Source organism: Rhinoderma darwinii, chromosome 3 (assembly GCF_050947455.1).
Source record: "Rhinoderma darwinii isolate aRhiDar2 chromosome 3, aRhiDar2.hap1, whole genome shotgun sequence".
In the NCBI taxonomy this organism is placed as follows: Eukaryota; Metazoa; Chordata; class Amphibia; order Anura; family Rhinodermatidae; genus Rhinoderma; species Rhinoderma darwinii.
This window is the reverse complement of record NC_134689.1, coordinates 231,373,448-231,395,578: the sequence shown is the minus strand read 5'-3', so window position 1 is coordinate 231,395,578 and position 22,131 is coordinate 231,373,448. Positions and strand designations below refer to the sequence as shown.

The 22,131-nt window shown below is 38.2% G+C and overlaps 1 protein-coding gene across 1 annotated transcript in view; it reads left to right on the top strand.

Moving 5' to 3' along the window:
- PLXNA4 (plexin A4) overlaps positions 1 to 22,131 on the top strand; it is a 715,975-nt gene that overhangs the window by 594,024 nt on the left and 99,820 nt on the right. The window contains exons 18-21 of the mRNA XM_075857507.1: positions 6,481 to 6,720; positions 8,753 to 8,899; positions 13,738 to 13,972; positions 19,487 to 19,629. Of these exons, the coding sequence (XP_075713622.1) occupies positions 6,481 to 6,720; positions 8,753 to 8,899; positions 13,738 to 13,972; positions 19,487 to 19,629 (765 nt within the window). The remainder of the gene's footprint in view (positions 1 to 6,480; positions 6,721 to 8,752; positions 8,900 to 13,737; positions 13,973 to 19,486; positions 19,630 to 22,131) is intronic.

The window sequence follows — 22,131 nt, the reverse complement described above, 5'->3', positions numbered from 1 at the left end:
TCTGCAAATGTTATCTTCATAACCCAACTGCTGCATAGAAAAATACTTCCATTGATTATACCTGAAAAGAGAATTTACCTTTTAAAGTAGCTAAGTATAAAGGTTTTTATAGTGTTTAATGTTAAGAAGTAGGTGCTCAGCCGTAATGTCACAGTCTTCAAAGGGGATCTATATACACATACCTGTGACCATTCAGAATCACCAAAATAATGTATTAACAGTAAATATCCTGCATACAGTAAAACACAGGGATCTTGTAATGACGGGGTAATGAGACAGACAGGTGAGCCCTAATCTACCCACCACTCAGTCTCTGCCTACTTGCACGACCCGTCCTAGGCGACGGCGTACAACTGGGCGACGGTCCCTACGCTCAATATGTGCACGAGAGACAAACAGACAAGGGTACACAGAAGCAAGGGAAATGGGGCAGTTGCCCACTGCAACACCGTGAGCAACAAGAGTAGTGAACGAGCCGAGTCAATCTAGGAGTGTACGAGGTACCAAGCGCAGAGCAGGAGTGTAGTCAGTAAAGCCAGGGTCAAAATGAAGCTGAGGTCAATAGTAATAGCTGGAGCAGCAGAGCCAGGAAACAAGCAGAATCACAGGCAAAGGAGAAGCAAATGAAAGTATACATAGACCGAGGGCGGGAGCTAGAACCGTCTGGCCAGGCTGTGATAGGTTCTCCCACTCCTCAGCCTACCAGCCTGGGTGGTAGCAGATCGAGTCACTCTATCAGACCTAGGAGCAGATGCAGACTGATTAACCACGGGCGTCGACACAGAAGCCGTGTCTGGCAGATCCTTTACAGATCTAAAAGAAAATATGCAGAAACAGCCCAACTCTTGTCCATGGGTTGTGTCTGGTATTGCAGCTCAGCCACTTTCACTTGAACCAGACTCATCGGAACCTTTCTTCTAACACCAGACAGCCCCGTTAATGTTTCTGCTCCTCGGGAACAAATTGCTACAGGTGAGATATAAGACTGTGAGCACATATACTGCTCTCTCCAGTCAATTTTATTTATAGTTTAATCGAGAATGCTTTAAAGCATATTCATATACAATATTAGGGAATCCTGAATTAATATAGGGGTGGTCCTATGCTCCGGATCCTCAACTTTTTACCAGAGTGAAGCGCGGTAACAGAGAATGTCCCTCGCTCTGGATGATTTCTCCTGACCTGCACACATAGACAGCCTATTGATGTTAATGGGCACTATGAAGTGCTTTATTTCCCCTGTGATGGCGCTGCAGGGAAACTAAACACTTACAGATTTCCCTACAGATTGCAGTTAATCGCTGGGGGTTCCAGCAGGGGGACACATTGTAATCTGCTTTTTTGTCATGGGGCCCTTCTAAGTAGGGATTATCTAAAGCAGAAAAATCCTTTGGGTATGTTCACACAGTATTAAGTTGAGGCTAAAAAATCTGCCTCCAAATTCAGCACTTTTTCCACGCTAATTTTGGGCACTGATTTCAAAGTATACTAGGATTTTGACACTGACTCTTTTTTTTTAAACAGCCCACTGGAGGTTTGGATTTTAAATGTTAAAATTAGCTTAAAGAGGCTCTGTCACCAGATTTTGCAACCCCTATCTGCTATTGCAGCAGATAGGCGCTGCAATGTAGATTAATTACAGTAACGTTTTTATTTTTAAAAAACGAGCATTTTTGGCCAAGTTATGACCATTTTTGTAGTTATGCAAATGAGGCTTGCAAAAGTCCAAGTGGGTGTGTTTAAAAGTAAAAGTCCAAGTGGGCGTGTATTATGTGCGTACATCGGGGCGTTTTTAATACTTTTACTAGCTGGGCGTTCTGATGAGAAGTATCATCCACTTCTCTTCAGAACGCCCAGCTTCTGCCAGATCACGCTGTGACGTCACTCACAGGTCCTGCATCGTGTCTTTTACTTTTAAACACACCCACTTGGACTTTTGCAAGCCTCATTTGCATAACTACAAAAATGGTCATAACTTGGCCAAAAATGCTCGTTTTTTAAAAATAAAAACTTTACTGTAATCTACATTGCAGCGCCTATCTGCTGCAATAGCAGATAGGGGTTGCAAAATCTGGTGACAGAGCCTCTTTAAGTTTTTTGGTGCATTGAGCGTACAAAAATAAATGTATTACTTATTGATTTCAACGTGAATTTCCAGGACGGGTTCCACGCCTATGTAGGTCAAGGCTTTTTTTTAAAATTAATTTATTTTTTAATGCCGCTGATTTCTGTTCATCGTGCAGGAGAGAGGTGTTGAAAAGTGTCAGAATCAGCATGTAAAAATGCTGTGTGAACATGTCCTTAAGATTATGTGAGAAATAAATAGTTTTCTTAACAAATAATTGTGTTATACTTATTGTTTTCAAAGACTTTTATTTAAAAAGTGTTGATCGATAGAAACTTATCCAGATGAGAATAATATATAGTTAAATAATAAAACTAGCAATGAAAGCTGCATAGCTGAGTAGCTGCATACGTTTTGACCATGGCTGCCTTAAACTATATACAGATGTGACATTGCTCATTCTCAATCCCTCACATAGGATTAAAGTCATAGTAATGAAGGCCATTAGGATGCTTTGTATGTCACATCTGGCTTATCACTCTCTTGACATGTGAGCCAAATGATTTTATGGTCAGGGTGATTTGTGCTGGATTGATTCCAGCTTTGTGATAATGCTTCATCTTTCCTCTCAAGTGTTGTATGAATACATGTATACCAGTGATTAAAGATTTAAGGTGAGGATTTCAGAAATATTTCCTTTGAATACTTATATAGCCTATAGTTTATAGAATTAACTCTATGTTGGCCAAATAATGTCACACTGTAATAAATGTTTCTACTCTACTCTGACTATAATGGGCCAACCATGCAGTCTCCAGAGAAAGGCAAGTGGAGCTAATAGGAGACAAGGTGGTACTGTGCTTACCTAGCGCCAGTGCCATTTCCTTTTAGCAATCACACATTCTAGGGGTACACTTACATGGCCCGACGTGGGCCATGTAAATGAGCGCCGATCAATTTAGACAGCTAGTTGATCGGTGCTCGTTTGCTCCTTTCACAAGAAACTATGTGTAGGGACGAGCAGTGGTGAATTAAGTAGACCATAGGCCCTGGGCTGTTCCATGTACTTGGGTCCCCCTTCCCCACCGCCGCTCTGCCGTGGTTATAATGAATGCTACCTTTCTGTGGGAGCATTGACAAATGGGTGTTATGATTCCCCTTGTGAAAGGGCTGTGTCCCTACATACTGACAGTCTCCAACCATCGCTGACTATATCACACTGTGTAGGAACACATCCTCTGAGCAATGGGAATGGTAACACGCATTTGTCTATTAGTCCTGGACTACACAAAGACTTTATGTGGAATACAAGGATTTCCTATAACAGACATGACAGGAGAGGTGACAGATCCTCTTCTCTTTCTGATAGGAGTCGTTCTCTTTTCTTCTCCATCTGACAAAGACTTCTCCTGATGAGACCTCTTTCCTCCTTGCTATTGCAGCCATTTCCAGTCTCTATAGAAACACAAAAATTGAAGCCAAGGCCCAGGACCATACAATTAAAGGGGTTGCCTGGGCACGGACCAGTTTTTCATACTGATGACCTATCGATGTGCCCGGACAACCCCTTCTACTCAGACTAATAAATTAGAATACATACAGACCCCAGACCTGCTAAACTATTACAGTGCCCAGACCAGACCCCCCTGGATAAATACAGACTCCAGAACAAGCACCCTGAATAAATACAGAACCCAGAACAAGCACCCTAAATACAGACCTGTGACCAAATCCCTAATTAAAGACTCCAGACCTGACCCCCTAAACTAATACAGACTCCAGACCTGACTCCCTAAAATAATACAGACACCAGACCAGGCCCCCTAAACAAATACAGAACCCAGACCGCCTAAATACATACCCCTATATAAAGACCTCTAAACTAATACAGACCCCAGACCAGGCCCCCTATATACAGACCCCAGACTGGACCCCTAAATACAGATCGCAGACGCCTAATACTAATACAGACCCCAGACCAGGCCCCCTAAATATACAGACTCTACCCCCTAAATACAGACCCCAGACACGTTAAACTAATAGACCCCAGACCAGACCCCCAAAATACAGACCCGTTAAACTAATACATACCCCAGACCAGACCTCCTAAATCCAGACCCCCAGACTAAACCACCTAAATTCAGACCCCTTAAACTAATAGACCCCCAGACCACCTAAATACAGACCCCTTAAACTAACAGACCCCAGACCAGACCTCCTAAATACAGACCTCCTAAATACATATCCAAGATCCCTTAAACTAATAGAGACCCCCAGACCCCTAAATACAGACCCCAGACCACCTGAATACAGACCCCCCAAAATACAGACCCCTTAACCAAATCCATCCCTACATAGTTACCCAGCAGCTCACCACACGGTCTTCTCTCTTGCTGCTGTTCTAGGACCTGCGGTCATGTGAACAGCAGATCTCTAAACAGTAACAACAACTGGAGAAATAAGGTGATTTGACCTTTATATATGCAGGTCCTTTACAGGACATACACAATGCCGTTTTGTCATGTTTTTTGCCATGATTCGCAGCAAAATCGCTGCAAAAACGTGACAATACTGCATTGTACTTTTGGCGGCCATGGGAGCCTCGTTATACGATTGCTCATCTGCATATATTTCTGTCATGTCGGCAGCACATCTACCTGTATTTTAGGCTGCATAAACGATACAATCAGCCGATGAACGAGCTGATCCTTGCCCTTTGGACAATCCTGAGGACACAGATACAGTTGGAACCGGGACTTCGGTGACTGATTTGCGACCCCTCGGAGGACTTCACATGACCCCCCAAGGCGTCATGACCCACAGTTAGGGAAACGCTGATGTAATGTAATTTATTGTATTGTGCTGTCTGTGTTTGTGGTGGATAGAGGAGGGGGGCTGTAATATACAGGGCCCCCCTCTCCTCTCTCCATTGCAAACACAGACCTCACAAAACAACACATATACATTACGGGCCCCTCAGGTGATGTCACGGTCTCATGCTACACTGGGTGTACCATGTGACCGTGATGTCTAAGGAGCCCTGCCCATTAATTGCTAGGCAGCCTGTAGTGTAGGGACCGGTTATGAATAAAGAATTTATTATCCCGGTTAGCTCTGTACAGTAATGGGGGCACTGTGGACCCCCCTGGCCCAGTCACAACTGCAACCACTGTGACCCCTATAGCTACGCAACTGTCCAACTACATATAGTAGTGTCCATGTTCATCAACTTGTTCAGAAGGTCCAAACAGTTAGATCTGTCCATACAGTCAAGCAGGGCCAACATAACTTTGGATAATGCCCTGTGTGGTAACTTCTGTTGGAGATCCCCCATATAGTGTCAGTAATATTGTGTGCAAAAATCATACATATAGTGTCTAATTATAAGTGCCATACATTATGGTGCCTAAATAACACTGCCATAAGTTGCCTAAAATAACAATGCTATACAGTACTGCCACCACCATACGCTGCAAAAATAATGTACTGTACAATGCCTAAGTTTCATTGCCAGTAAATACCACCATACAGTGTTCAAATAAAACCAACATACAATGACCATATAATAGCTCCATACCTAAAGTCATCTAATAACAGTGCTATACAGTGTCTAAATAAAACTGCTATAGAATAAAAAATTAAGAATCATGGTGGTCCCAAACCTCGGGTGCCAGGGACAGATGATGTGCCCTGTGCAAACACATAGGTCGTCCTCTTCAACGGTTGGCCCTGCTATTATGTTTTAACTATTATTCTAGGCCGGCCATTCAAAGCAAGACTAGAATGTTTGATCCAATGATTGTTCAGTAGTATCTAGCTATGTATGGCCTGCCAGAGATAGTATAGGCAATAAAATTAACTTTATTTATAGCTACTTTATAAGAAGAGAGGGATCATTATAAATTGCCCAGATTTCAAAGCCTGCTGTCGCATTACTTAGTAACGGCTATTATAAAACGTCTTGTTCATGGCCCTTTATGTGGTAACGGATATTGAATATACTTATTATTTATCTGAGAAAATATACACTGTAACAGTGTAACTTGCCCAGTGACATGGCTGTCCTATTAATGTAGCTATGTCCTTCTGTTCAAGCAGTTTTGTGTCTGAGTCATTTCATCAGATCTCACAATGACTCTGATTTAAAGAGTAGCTTGTTAATCTCCAGCCATATTTTGTACAGAATGAATTGTATTGTATTACCACTATAAAGAAAAATTTATTATACTGAGGAATTGGCCTAAGTGTAGAGGACAAAAAACAAAAAAGAAAACATAACAATGTGATAAAATTCAGCATAATTGATGTGGTGTGTGCAAATCATCATATAAATGCATCAAATCTGAATGTTTGTGTTATATAGTATATTGATGGCCTAAACCATTATTGACATTTATTCCAATATCATTGCACAGAACTGTACAGTGCTAAACTCTACAGAGATGACCTGTCAAGCTCCAGCTGTAGCGGTAAATTCTAACAACCAACCCGATGTCATAGAGAGACCGGAGGAGTTTGGCTTCATCATGGATAACGTTCAAGCATTACTAGTCCTCAACAAAACTAACTTCACATATTATCCAGATCCAGTGTTTGAGTCCTTCAACCCTTCTGGGATTTTGGAACTAAAGCCTGGAAGCCCCATAATATTAAAGGTAAGATTAGTGCTAGAACAGAATTTCAAACTTAGTATGTGGAAACCTTGTATGACAACTGAAGAGAGATGTAGCAGAGACAAATTTGACTTGTAAGGGTATATTCACACTGCAAATGTGTTCCATACATCTAAATGGGATTGTTTCTGCAGCATGCACATAGATTTCTGCAAGTCTCATTCAGATAAAGGCTGGATTCACACATCGCGTATTTGTTGCAGATTTTGGTGAAGAATTTTGAGCCAAGGTCAGAAGGGGTTTCAAAAGGAATAAAAAATATAAAGAAAGAACTTATACTACTCCTTCCTCCTGAATCCACTTCTGGCTTTGGCTCTAAAATCTGCATCAAAATCTGCAACAAATGGAAATTTCTTCAAATAAAGAAACTTAGCTATTCTATATCTGTATAAAGATTTGAAGTTTACTCTTCTTTAAAATATTTTCAGAAACACTGGCTAAATGTTTTCATGATTTCCATATTTCACCAACTTGATGATCAATACGATTGATACTATAGATTCATACAACGCAAGCCATGTAAAAGGGGATTTAATGTTGTAAGATGGTGTAATACGTTTTTCTGTTGATTCGTTATAAATAATTTTACAATATTTTTTTTATATTACAATGTATCAAATAGTGTATGGAAATGTATTAAATCCACATTTTCTGTTGCCAAGAATTCCAATTATTTAAAAGCAATTATTTTAAAAACGCCAGCCTTAGACAATGTGTTTCTTTTATCTCTAATCAATATTTGAGTTCAATTACATTTTTATTAGTCCAAAGCCTTTTGGCTAGCCATCTCTTTATACCTTAGTACAGAGGGGAATATTTGTTTATTATTAAAGTGCATTGAAGCACAATACTATGATAATCGATGCATATTGTACATCTTTATTTAGCATTAATAAATCTATAAATAATGCCTATAACTAGATAGACTATATATCCACTACATTATAGTGTTTCTCAGCTCTGGTTCTCAAATATCCCCAACAGGTCATGTTTTCAGGATTTCAGCCTTATGTATAAAAACTAGCAGATATAAATAGTCAATTGCTCATAAAAACAATTCTGGTTCCAAAAATGTAATTTTAAAAGAATGACAGTTAGAAAATGGAGCAGTTATTTGATTGGTTATTCTGGGGAACCGCTACATGTTTTTATTTTTTTTATTTCAATGGTGATGAATCCGGTGCAAATGGTTTCCGTTTGTCACCGTTGTTTAAGGGTTTCACCGTTTTGACGGAATAAATAGAGCAGTTGACTACGGTATTGATTCCATCAAAACCCCAGAACCCTTAAACAATGGTGACAAAAACCTATGGTTTCCGTTTGTTTCAGTCAGGGTTCCGTTCATGCGATCCCCTGACGGAAAGCTCCGACGGCACCCATGAACGGAGCCCTAACTCAGATGTGAACAAAGCCTTTGTACCTGTAGTCTGATGCAATTGCCAACTATTACAAATAGGTATCTTTGTTTCTCTCACTTACTTTTCTTCTTGGTGCCCTTGTGTTTCTGGGCTAAGTAATATGTAATGGATATACTAAAATAAAAGAAAACAAAAAATAAATAAAAATGAAAAAACAAATGTGCCTCACCCTCTCTAGAGCATGTTCACCTGGCGGAATTGCAGCAGAGTTCCACTGTGGACAGGCCGCAATGGAAATATGGAGCTTGCGGTGCAGAATTTACATTCCGCAGGATGTTCAGTCTGTTGCGGAGAAGCAGCTGATTTTCACTGCAGCATTATGCCTTTGCAATGCAAAACGTAAAACTCGTGGCAAATCGGCTCTGATATTTGCCACGTCTGGATGAACACTCCCATATACAGATTTTGCAGCAAATTCGTTGCATAATTGCCGCAAGTTTGTGGCAAAATCAGCAGCGGAAAATTTCCACCACGTCTGAACATGCCCTAAAGGTGACCCCTTTTCTCAACCCCTTATTGCTTTAGTAGTGTCACTTAGTATTTGTGTATAAACCAGATATTGTATTAACGTTTTATATCTTTCCATTTAATTTCAGGGAAAGAATCTAATTCCACCAGTTACTGGAGGCAATATGAGACTGAAGTACTTAATGTTTATTGGGGAGAAGCCATGCACAGTAACAGTATCTGATGTCCAACTTCTGTGCGAGTCCCCAAACCTCACTGGTCGTCATAAAGTAATGGTAAGCACTTCAGTGACCCTTAAAGGAATGTTCTCCATATTGTCTGTATCAATATAGATATGTATGGGCATATTCTAGACTAATATAATGAATATAATAATATAATGATATTAACCAAAAGGGTTGATTATCGTTCATCAAGACAACTACCCTTGAAATTAAAAAAAAATTTGGACTATGGTCTACTGCGACATCCAGAAAATGCAAAGTATCTTAAAGTCTATTAGAAGATGAAGACAACTTTTTGACATGATCCTATGTACATATGTATATTGTATAGCGTTCACTCAATTGACACTGCTCGTGTGTCACAAATCTGGTTGTAACAAGTGTGTGTGAGTAAAGTAATACATAGATACATAGATATTTTGATGATACGGCTCAGAATTAGTTGTATTTGTCATCAATTTTTTGGACTATCCATATTTAAATCCAGTATTACTGTAAGTCATAATGAATGTGTGACTCAAGATCATTTTGGTAATCCCTATTGAAAGAAAATGAAACCTGTGGGTATGCATTTTACTTCTATTGCACCTCAGGGTACGCTTTCTGGAGCTTATCTAAATCTCTGACTGTTAAATTATATCTTACTTTTTGCTATATTTATTTTCGGAACATGCTGTTCTTGATTTTTTTTGTTTACTAGACATCGGTATAACTAATAGTAACATTTGCAGGAGTTTTCATCTGAAGATAAAGAAAAGTTACACACATCAGGTGCCTCTGTAATTTTAAGCCTTTCCTGACTTGTGGAAATATACAAAGCTCTGTAACATAGTGCAAACCGCCTAAAAATATGCAACTATTTAAAGAACATATATTCACAAAAAGGAATGTGAAATTATACAATAAAAAAATTCCTACAAACTGTATGCGCATTGTAATTTCTGTTTATAACTGAAGACATGACACTCCATCATGAGACAGATACCAACAGTTCACGTCGGACCCCATTATCTTACAATGGGATGTGTCGATGGTTCTGTCATGGAGTCCGTAATTTTGACAGGAAGTGTATGTAGTGCTATTCCTTCTTTTAAATCTGACGGAATTAGCGACAGAGCTTCTAACGAAGATGTGAAAAGAGCCTTCAAATTATTTCTATTTCAATTTTTTAATTACTAGTACTGTTATCTTTATTGCTCTAGCCCAAAGGTTTCTTCCTCCTTATAAGTAAAGTGGGAAAACCTTATCCACCCTAGGTTAATAAAAGTTATATAAGAGCCCATTGAGAATAAATTATGCATGGTATGAAGATAATAACACTAAAACATGTTAACAGCTCTCATTAATATGACACACAGCATTCAATGGGAATTAAAGGTTTGCCATAAAAGTCGATATAAAACCATTGGTGTGCCAACGTGTGAGCTGCAAATCAAAGGAGACAAGGTTATCAGTTAAAAATGCTAGTGAAGGGAAGGCAGATAAATCTGAAAAGATTCTAGCTTACTTATTGTATCTTGTCTCTAATTTACAGCCACACTGTCATATCCGTCCCAATGACTTTCTACTATTGTCCAAAGGCCAAAACTGATTTAATCCCAGAAGTGCTGGAGGACAGCTGAACTTTTCTGGTCAGCTATAAAATAGTCTTTTTGTTATCTTGGTAAATTATATAGGACATCTGCAGATCATTTAAAGTGTAACACCTGAAAAATAATCTCTTTACTTCAGCTCAGTCCAAGATTTTCATCAGTTGTCCATATGCATTTGATTCTACGGAAGGATCATCAAAAGCTAGATATCACAAAAAAAGCCAGACAGAAATATGGTGTCTGTTCTGTGTAACATGTCCATCATGTTGTTTGCTTTATAAAATATACAAGTGTGTGTCCTTATGCCATAATAATACTGTAATATAAATCATTGTGTATAGTTAAAGGTGCACGCACAAATATCCCAAATATACAAATATAGGAAAATATCACGACATATGTCAAACATGTCCTTACGCTGTAATTGGTCCATTGTATACAAAGACTAAACTTTTCGCATACCTCATACTTTAGGCTAATGGCATAGCTTCTCTGTACTGCGTAATTGACTAAGCTTTGCAATAGAGGGATCCCCAAAAAAACGGTTTACTGAGAGGTATACTTGTTTTTTTACAATGGGAGTGATACATTTAGAGTATATGTTCAGCATATAAGTTTTCTCTGTGTATACTCTCAATGCCTGGTGTGAACAGAATCTTATTTGCAGATATTTTGAACACCATCTTTCTCAGTGATAACTGCACTGAGTGTAGGAACAAAATACGTTTTTATCACCTATTCCGGTTTTGCTGAAAACATTATTGACATGTTAGACAATTTTTGCTGCAGACAATTGTACTTGCTGAATTATAGCATGTAAATGACATAATTTACCCAGATGGTAATCCAATTCTTGTACTTAAAAGTTATTGGCAAAATCAATTGGGTACTTGTGGAAAATCTTTTCATGTATGTACTTAAAAAAACAACAATAACAATGAAATATTGGCAGCTTGTTGAAAAAGTGAGACATTTCTGATATGTGTAGCAACCCTCCTAATCTTAAACACATATTAGAATTTAGTGTATCTCTAAGAACAAAGAAGGTGATCTGTGACACGTTTTACTAAGCTCTAGGGATTTTGCTTGGACTATTGACGTAGCAGATAGTTTTGTCATAACTGTATTCCTGTGGTTCTAGCCGCCTGCTGGACTGCGGGGGGTTTAGTCATACAGTCCCTATTAATAACGTCCATTACTTGCTGCAGTAAAAAGTAAAACATCCTTTGTGTTTAGCAGGCAGTTGTAGCTCTTAGAAGCAAGCGAACATGATGTAACATGTCATAGGTTATAGTAAATCAACAAATCCATCACATTGGAGTATCTTATAGGTGTATATATATATATATATAAATAAATAAATAAATATATATATATATATATATATATATGTGTGTGTGTGTGTGTGTGTATATATATATATATATATATATATATATATATATATATGTATGTGTGGATGTATATATATATATATATATATATATATATACAGTGAAGGAAATAAGTATTTGATCCCTTGCTGATTTTGTAAGTTTGCCCACTGTCAAAGACATGAACAGTCTAGAATTTTTAGGCTAGGTTAATTTTACCAGTGAGAGATAGATTATATAAAAAAAAAAAAAAAGAAAATCACATTGTCAAAATTATATATATTTATTTGCATTGTGCACAGAGAAATAAGTATTTGATCCCCTACCAAGCATTAAGAGTTCAGCCTCCTCCAGACCAGTTACACGCTCCAAATCAACTTGGTGCCTGCATTAAATACAGCTGTCTTAAATGGTCACCTGTATAAAAGACTCCTGTCCACAGACTCAATTAATCAGTCTGACTCTAACCTCTACAACATGGGCAAGACCAAAGTGCTTTCTAAGGATGTAAGGGACAAGACCATAGACCTGCACAAGGCTGGAATGGGCTGCAAAACCATAAGTAAGACGCTGGGTGAGAAGGAGACAACTGTTGGTACAATAGTAAGAAAATGGAAGACATACAAAATGACTGTCAATCAACATCGATCTGGGGCTCCATGCAAAATCTCACCTCGTGGGGTATCCTTGATCCTGAGGAAGGTGAGAGCTCAGCCGAAAACTACACGGGGGGAACTTGTTAATGATCTCAAGGCAGCTGGGACCACAGTCACCAAGAAAACCATTGGTAACACATTACGCCGTAAAGGATTAAAATCCTGCAGTGCCCGCAATGTCACCCTGCTCAAGAAGGCACATGTACAGGCCCGTCTGAAGTTTGCAAATGAACATCTGGATGATTCTGAGAGTGATTGGGAGAAGGTGCTGTGGTCAGATGAGACTAAAATTGAGCTCTTTGGCATTAACTCAACTCCCGTGTTTGGAGGAAGAGAAATGCTGCCTATGACCCAAAGAACACCGTCCCCACTGTCAAGCATGGAAGTGGAAACATTATGTTTTGGGGGTGTTTCTCTGCTAAGGGCACATGACTACTTCACCGCATCAATGGGAGAATGGATGGAGCCATGTACCGTCAAATCCTGAGTGACAACCTCCTTCCCTCCACCAGGACATTAAAAAATGGCTCGTGGCTGGGTCTTCCAGCACGACAATGACCCGAAACATACAGTCAAGGCAACAAAGGAGTGGCTCAAAAAGAAGCACATTAAGGTCATGGAGTGACCTAGCCAGTGTCCAGACCTTAATCCCATCGAAAACTTATGGACGGAGCTGAAGATCCGAGTTGCCATGCGACAGACTAGAAATCTTAAAGATTTACAGATGATCTGCAAAGAGGAGTGGGCCAAAATTCCATCTAACATGTGTGCAAACCTCATCATCAACTACAAAAAACGTCTGACTGCTGTGCTTGCCAACAAGGGTTTTGCCACCAAGCATTAAGTTTTGTTTGCCAAAGGGATCAAATACTTATTTCTCTGTGCACAATGCAAATAAATATATATAATTTTGACAATGTGATTTTCTTTTTTTTTATATATATAATCTATCTCTCACTGATAAAATTAACCTATCCTAAAAATTCTAGACTGTTCATATCTTTGACAGTGGGCAAACTTACAAAATCAGCAAGGGATCAAATACTTATTTCCTTCACTGTATATATATATATATAATTTCATATATGACCAGTGATAGTCCAATGACCTCACGATCATGTAGAACAACTGAATAGCTAGAGCTGTACTAGGTGATCTATTCTGTGTCATTGTAAACCGTTATGGTTCAGGCTTTACATTATTAAATCCTTTTTCTAGAGAGTACATGTTTTAAAAGAATTTTTCTCACATCTATATTTTTTATGTAGGCTCGAGTTGGTGGGATGGAATTCTCTCCTGGCATGGTCTACATAACTCCGGACAGCCCTCTTAGTGTACCTGCTATTGTCAGTATTGCAGCAGCTGGTGGACTGCTAATAATCTTCATTGTGGCAGTACTCATAGCCTATAAACGCAAATCTAGAGAAAGTGACTTGACTCTCAAAAGATTGCAAATGCAGATGGATAACTTGGAATCAAGAGTGGCACTGGAGTGTAAAGAAGGTAAGACATTGACAACCAGACAATACTATGTTAACTGTCTCCTTTCAAAAATGGGAAGACTACTATTTTACAATACAGTTTAAACTCTCCAGTCAGGTACATATTAGGGTAGTTTGCCATGTTGGCTTGATTCTAATACAGAATTATACTCTATCACCAAAATTAGGTGAAACATTTTTTTTATATTGTTTTTATTATATTACAACATTTTAGTACAAAAAGAAGCAACCACTATTTGTGTCACTTACTATTAAGACAATCAGTGAGAAGACTCACAGAAACATACGGAAGAAAACGAAAAAAGGAGAGGGAGAGAGAAAAAGAAGAAAGAAAGAAAGAAAGAAAGAAAGAAAGAAAGAAAGAAAGAAAGAAAACAAACTATCATGGGAGGAGAGTGATACCACACACTTAATACAATGATTGGTGGAGGCAAACCTCCGGATCAGGTTAATATGGAATTAGTCCCCTTTTGCAGCTATAACAGACTCCACTCTTCTGGAAAGGCTTTCCAAAAGATTTTGGAGTGTGTCTGTGGGAATTTTTGCCCATTGAGTTAAAAGAGCATTTATGAGGTAAGGGACTGATGTTGGACGAGAAAGTCTGGCTTGCAATCGACGTTCCAATTCATCCCAGGTGTACGATGTGGTTAGAGTCAGTTCTCTGTGCAGGTAACTTGAGTTCCTCCACACCAAACTCGTCACACCATGTCTTTATGGATCTTGACTTGTGCACAGGGGCACCGTCATGCTGGAACAGAAAAGGGCCTTCCACGAACTGCTGCCACAAAGTTGGAAGAGTACAATTTTCTAAAATGTCTTTGTATGCTTCAGCATTAACATTACCCTTCATTGGAAATAAGGCATCTTACCCAAACCCTGGAGAACGGACCCAGACAATTATCTCTCCTCCACCAACTTTTACAGTAAGCACTAAACATTCAGGTACTGTAGCTAGCGTTCTCTTGCAATCTGCCGAACCCAGATTCTTCCATCATGCTGCCAGATAGTAAAACATGATTCATCACTCCACAGAACATGTTTCCACTGCTCCAGATTCTAGTGCCTGTGAGCTATACACCACTCCATCCAATGATTGACATTGTGCATGGTGATCTATGCTTGTGTGCAGCTGCTCAACCATGGAAACCCATTCCATGATGCTCCAATGCACAGTTTTTGTGCTCTTGTCCACTCCAGAGGAAGTTTGCAACTCTGTAGTGAGTGATACAACAGAAAATAACAATTTTTTATGGTCTGCAAGTTTATGTGGTGTACCACTTCGTGGCTGAGCTGTTGGTACTCCAAAACACTTCAACTTCACAAAAATGAGGCTCACAGTTGATCACGGAAGAACTAGCTGATCAGAATTTTCACAAACTGACTTGGGGCAAAGGTGGCATCCTATGACAGTTCCATGTTTAAAGTACAATGAACTCTTCAGTACGACCCATTCTACTACAATGTTTGTCTATAGAGATATCATTGCTGTGTGCTCGATTTTATGTTTCTGTTTACATTGGGTGTGGCTCTAACACCTGAACTCAATAATTAGGAGGCGTGTCCACATACTTTTAGCCATTTAGTGTATCTATTTATATATTTTTTTATAAATGGAAGCAATCAGAATCCAAGAAGAAATACATTAGAGTTTAGTAATCTTTTAATGACCAAGCCAGTTTGGGCCTTAATGACGCTGTATGCTTTATAATTTTTCCCTCTACAAATTTCGTCAGCCATCATTTTTTATTTTGTTATTGACATGGCTGTATTAGACCTTGTTTTATGTGGGAGGAATTGTCATTTCTATTTAGGACATGGTTAGTAAATTTTTCATACCATTTTTTTCGGACTATGAGACACAGTTTTTAGCAAGAATAAATCTTGCTAAAAAGCCCCTGCGTGTTATAGTCAGCAGTCAAGGGATCCGGCAGCGCCGGCTCCCCTGACCGCTTCTTACTTAACCCCATCCCGACCCATGATGTGCCGGCACATCATGGAGCAGGGAGGGGATAATGTTTGGAGCAGAACGGACTCATGCACTGAGCCCCCTCCATACATTGCAGGTGTCAGCTGTTCCTGGCTGTTTAGTTAAATGTCGCAGTCAATAGCGACCGCGGCATTTATAGGGGTCTTCCCATGAAGGACATTTATGACATATCCACAGGATATGTCATAAATGTCAGATAGATGCGGGTCCCACCTCTGGGACCCACACCTATGTCCGGAATGGGGCCTCCTAAACCCCGTTCTATCTTACCCAGCTCCACTGTCTCCTGGCCACTTCCTGGTCAGGCGGTTACGGAAAAAGCTGAGTGCTTGCTGAGCTACGCAGTTTCCGTAACTCCCATAGAAGTGAATGGGAGTTACGGAAGCAGCGTGGCACCACGAGCTATGCTGTTTCTGGAACTCAGTAGCTACAAAAACAGCGTACATGGTCGAGTTACGGAAATAGATCAGCATTCTATGCTGCTTCTGTAACTTACATTCACTACTATGGTAGATACGGAAACAGCGTAGCTCAGCGAGTTACGCTGTTTCCGTAACTCATCCATGTATTGCAGTGTATTGTACCAGCGATCTAATGATCACTGGTTCAAGTCCCCTAGGGGAACTAATAAAATGGGTAAAAAAAAAAGTTCTATACATTTTCAGGAGTGTAAAAAATATTAAAAGTTAAAAAAAAAACTTTTCCCATTTTTCCCCAAGCACAAAGTAAAAATAATAAAAAAAATTGTCCAAAACTATTACAATTATTTGACTCGCACGGTGAACGGCGTAAAAAAATTATAATTTAAAACTCCAGAATCTTCGTTTTTTGGTCACCATAGCGCTAAAAATAATGAAATAAAAAGTAATAAAAAAATCAAATGTACCAAAAATGGTGCTAATAAAAACTACAGCTCGTCCCGAAAAAAATAAGCCCTCACACTGCTCAAACGATGAAAAATATATAAAACTTATGGCTCTCAGTATGTGGTGAAACCAAACAAATTATTTTTTTTTAAGCAATAGTTTTTTCTTTGTAAAAGTAGTAAAATATAAAAATGTTTCCTATTTTCTGTTGTCTAAAACCTGGGTGCACCTTACTGTGAGATGCGTCTTATAGTCCAAAAAATATGGTAGCTTTAATACGGTAGTGTGCATTTGCCCTTAGATTCAGTTAGCTGTTTTGTGGAGATTACAGATCCATAATACACTTTTGTTGGTGTTTATGTCGTTCAAAGTAAATCCATGGTTTGGGTTCACCAAATTATCAAAATTATTACATTAGCTACTATCAAAAAGCAATGAGATCCCCTTTGTCTTATTTTTTTTTTTTTTAACAAAATCCGAATTATTGGTTTACGTATACAGAATAAAATGACATTATTCAGTACATATGAGCAAAGACTCAAACTAGATTTTTATTGTTGTGGGTAAAATTGTGCATTGATAAGGTGGACATTAAATTGGAGAACAAGATAATACCCATACATAATCATCGCTATTCTTTGAAACATATTGGTATTTTGAAGGCTTCAATACAATGTTATATACTGAATATTAGACTTAGTAACTCCCCCTTAGTACCGGCTTTATAGACGGCTCAGTGCCCAGCTGTAAGCATTTTAAAAGCCCTCTAAGAATTTAATCGCCTTCATAAAATAAAGTCTACATTTCCATACTATTCTTTAATTCCTACCTACTTTATTAGTTCCAAACATGTTAGAACACTGGACCTGATTGGGAATTGGACGTCATTGAAGTCAAGGCACAGGCTAAATTTGTTTTTCTAAAACAAGTAACTGAAATGCTCAACAAATACATATTTTTTAAATAGGTTCAATGTGACGACCTTTAAGTGTTCCACCTAAAGTATTTTTTTATTGTTCCACAACCTGTTTTCAATTTTATTTTCAATGTTATTAGCGAGACTAAAGCTGGTAATAATGTGTTGTTATGACAACCTGGTGTCGGGGAGGCAGGGACGGCTTTCCATGGCTTTATGGACATGGTGAAGGTTGAAGTGTTAAACCTAGGATTTCTGTCTATTTCTCCACATATCCTGCTCATGTTCTGTTTCTCTTTTTTATCCTACTTTATCGGTCCCTTTATTTCTCTTTACCCCACTATTTGTCTCTCTCTCTTTGTCTCTCTTCCTCTCTATGTGTTTCTTACTCTCCATTCGACCTTAGCCTCCCTCCTTGCATTTCCCGTAACCCTCTCATTCTCAGTTTATCCTTAGATTTTATTTTATTTAATACTGAATAGTATTTTATTATTTTATATTTAAAGTGTTCAGCTGGATTCCAGTGTCATGGTGTCTGTGACATAATCATTGACATTGGAAAATGACTGTATTTTAAAGGCTATGTACACCTTTGAAAACTTTTTTTTAATAAAAAAGTGTATCAGTGTGTTTGGTGTAACTCTTTGCAGCTGTATATTGTGCCAAGTCCTGAATCCATCAGGTCAGCGGCACTGATGGGTTCAGTGTCAGAGGGTCCAGTGTTTCTCTAACACGCAGGATCCACCTGTAAGCTATTGTTATGAACTTAGATGTGATTGGTAACAGCTCAATTCTGCGTGTGACAACTCGATTTTGCAGGACCCACTATCACTGAACCCGTCAGTACCGCTGACCTGACGGATACAGTTTTCAGCGCTAGATACAGCTGCTCTATGTACAGTATACAAAGCAGCTGTATCGCAAAATGTAAAAAAAATGTTTCATAAAAAGTAATTAGAAAGTTTTACCAAACACACTGATAGACATTTTTTTATTTATTTTAAAAACACAAAAAAAAACAACATTTTCAAAGGTGTACATAGCCTTTAATTCTTAAAATGAATCTTAATGAACTGAACACCCCACGGCTATTTATTTTATTGTGTGTTTTATTGGAACTAGGTGAATCTTATCCTTTACCATGGTTATAATTAACTATATAGTATTATCAATTTGTGGAAAATTAGCTTTCCTATTGTCTCCTTTTATTTCTTATTAGTTACGTTGTAGCATTTCTAATTGTTAGATTCTTTGGATATGCACATGTGAATTTGTCATTTTACAATTTTTCGGTGTTTTGTAAGTTCACGCCACAATGTGCCAAATAGCAAATTTATCTCTGTTGCATATCAATTTCTTGCATATACAGTATGTAGCCTGAGCTTTGCTATTTACGAGTGCACAGTAATTGTGAAAAGTATAATATTATACCCCAGTATTAATCTCTTGATTCTAATATGTGCACTCTATCATAACCCAATTTTAGTGCCTATGATGGCACACTAGCTTATCATTTCAGATACTAGAAGTATACCCCAAATATTGCACACAGATAAAAAGCACTTGGTTATTAACTTTCAGTTATGTATTGATGCATACAGAATATGTATAACAATCTACATACATAAAGGGCAGACCGGACTGACATGTAGCCTCTTTCTGCCGTCCAATTTTATATTTCTTTAACAACAAGCCATTATAAATTCTAAAAACTGATTGTTTGTACTTTCCCTGCTTGTCTTTTAGCTTTTGCCGAGCTACAGACAGATATCCATGAGCTGACAAGTGACCTGGATGGAGCTGGCATTCCTTTCTTAGATTATCGTACCTATACCATGAGAGTGTTGTTTCCTGGCATTGAAGACCACCCAGTATTGAGGGATCTAGAGGTACTTCTATACATGCTATATACAAGAATGTGCTAAAGCTATATATCATATATTAATTCATGATGATTTTTGTAATGACTTCTTACTTTAATGAGAATGAATGTTATAGACAAAATCTATAAAAAAAAAAAGACATCTTATGCTAGTCTGAACCGCATTAAATGCTCAAAAAACAAATAATAACACAGAGCAATAATAATATTTTATATGGAAACTTTTTCTTTCTAATATGCTTTCTTAATGGGAGTCTATACATAACCATAACCTTATATGTGATGGCTCTAGTTTTATTGGCAGAACCAAGCTATTACAGAGCATAGCTCTCACTGTTATACAGACAGTCTATTGATTTCAATGAGCTCCATGTAATACGACACTGCAGGGGAAATATCAGCTGATTCAGAAGTGTCCCTGCAGGAGGACCCCTTATGATCAGTTCATCATTGAGGGACCTTACTTGCTAATAGGTTGTGCTAACCAGACAGTCCTTTTAATGTATGTGGATAACATAATACTGCTATAAACGCAAGCATACTCTTTTCAATAACATATCAATACTCTCCACTGTGACAGTCAATTTTTCCCGTTTCTCAGGTTAGGGCAGGTGATTCGACAGTCAAAAAAAAAACAACTCATTTTGAACGCTTCCATCATTATAGCCAATAAATCTAGAATTTTTTTGTATTGAAAAAAAATGTACAGTGAAAAATATTTATAAATACTACAGAACAACTGTAATGTAAATGATTTTGTTACAGTCTCCTGCTAATTGCTACGCCGTAATTAGAACAAACAAGAACACTTCCCTGGAAGAAATGTCTTTTGAAGTTAATTGTCGGAAAAAAGCTCCATTACAACTCACAATGTAGACAGGTTATGCAGCCCACTCAATTTTAGTTTATTTTCTAATTATAATAGCTTACAGCAGACTTGTACTGCTCAGGAAGAAACCTTTTCTGGTAAACAAATGTCCCTACATTTGTTACATCCCAGTTAAGTTTAGTCAGTTGTTTTTGGCAGTCTTTCCATAATTAGCTAAACTTCTTAGAAAACATGTAAGCATAAAAATAAATAAAAACACAAAGAAGCAAAAGGCAAGATAAGGTGTAATATTTCAAACAGATAATTATTTGCTTGGCTTCCTAAAAAAATTTGCAGTAAATAATAGATCTATGGCCGCTTCTCAAAGGAATTTCCAGTTATCAGACACAGGAGGAAGATTCTGATGATTGTTGAAAATTCCTGTCTCCATATGCATCAAGACGATACATGTTGTCCTATCTTACAGCTTGAAACAATACATTCATAAAGTGTGTATACGTTTTTTTGTATACTTTATGTCAATTTGCAGGGAAGCTGTGTTTTGGAAAATGTTAAAAGTCGTAATAACCCATAATTTTATTGGACCTCTAGTAAAGCCTACGCAATTAAAGGTAGCCATAGATGTTAGAACATCCAACTCAAGCCGCTCTTGTTTTTTCAAAAATCTGCAGGCCTGGGGTAACTAGTAGCATCAAACATTGTCAGCCATCATCTATATACTGTAGATCTCCTGAATCCTGCTACAGGGAAGGGTAAATTAGTATCAGCTCTTTACTTATCGGTCCTTAAAGGAGCCTGTTAGGACGAATCTTGTTCTGGCTGACTCAACCCGTCCTTGTATTATATCTTCTCCCAGCAAAACCAGCTGTTTTCTGGGGTTGCCTGGAACCGCAACCATAGAGATCAGCCTATTGGTGCCAATGCTCCTTTCTGGGAGGGGTTGTCTCTGCTGAAACAACCCTTTTAAGTGGGGCCTACACAGGTACATATTATGTAATGAAGCCTTATAGGATGGGCCATTAACTTGACTAAGATATATAAAACACTTGTCTGAAAGACTTGATTAAAATGTAACATCCAACATAAGATAATATAGTCCAGACAATAGCTCTTTCCCCAAAGGTCAGCTGGTTGGAGTTGTTTGATGGCACCCAGAGACGCAACGTCACCAGTCTAAAAGAAATCAGCTGAATCAGCTGAATTAAACATGTAGGTGCCTTAGATTCAATTATTCCTTGGTCAAGCACTTTATGAAAAGTATTTAGGGTCTTAACCTATCCATACATACGTTAGTTTAATTCCGAAATGTCCACCTGCTTCTTGCTATATATCTAGGATGTACAGTAAAATAGCCTCAGGCTCTTGACACATTCTCATAGCTATGAGATCCCAACAACTGGAGTGATGAAAGTTGGAGTAAAATTTACTTTGTTTCTGTACATGATCAAAATGGACATAGCACAATTTACTTCTGTAAGTACAAGCAGAATATTGTATTGTGATATTTGTTTCTACAGATCAATTTAAAAAAAACAGAAACATTCTGAGTCACAAAATGAAGAAAAACGCTATTTTGGTAAACACTCAAAGGCAATAATAAATCTCTGAAAAGGCCAAAGTAAACACATAAGTAGCAAAAATATAATGAGAGTACATGACAGAACTTTGCCAAGGCCACAT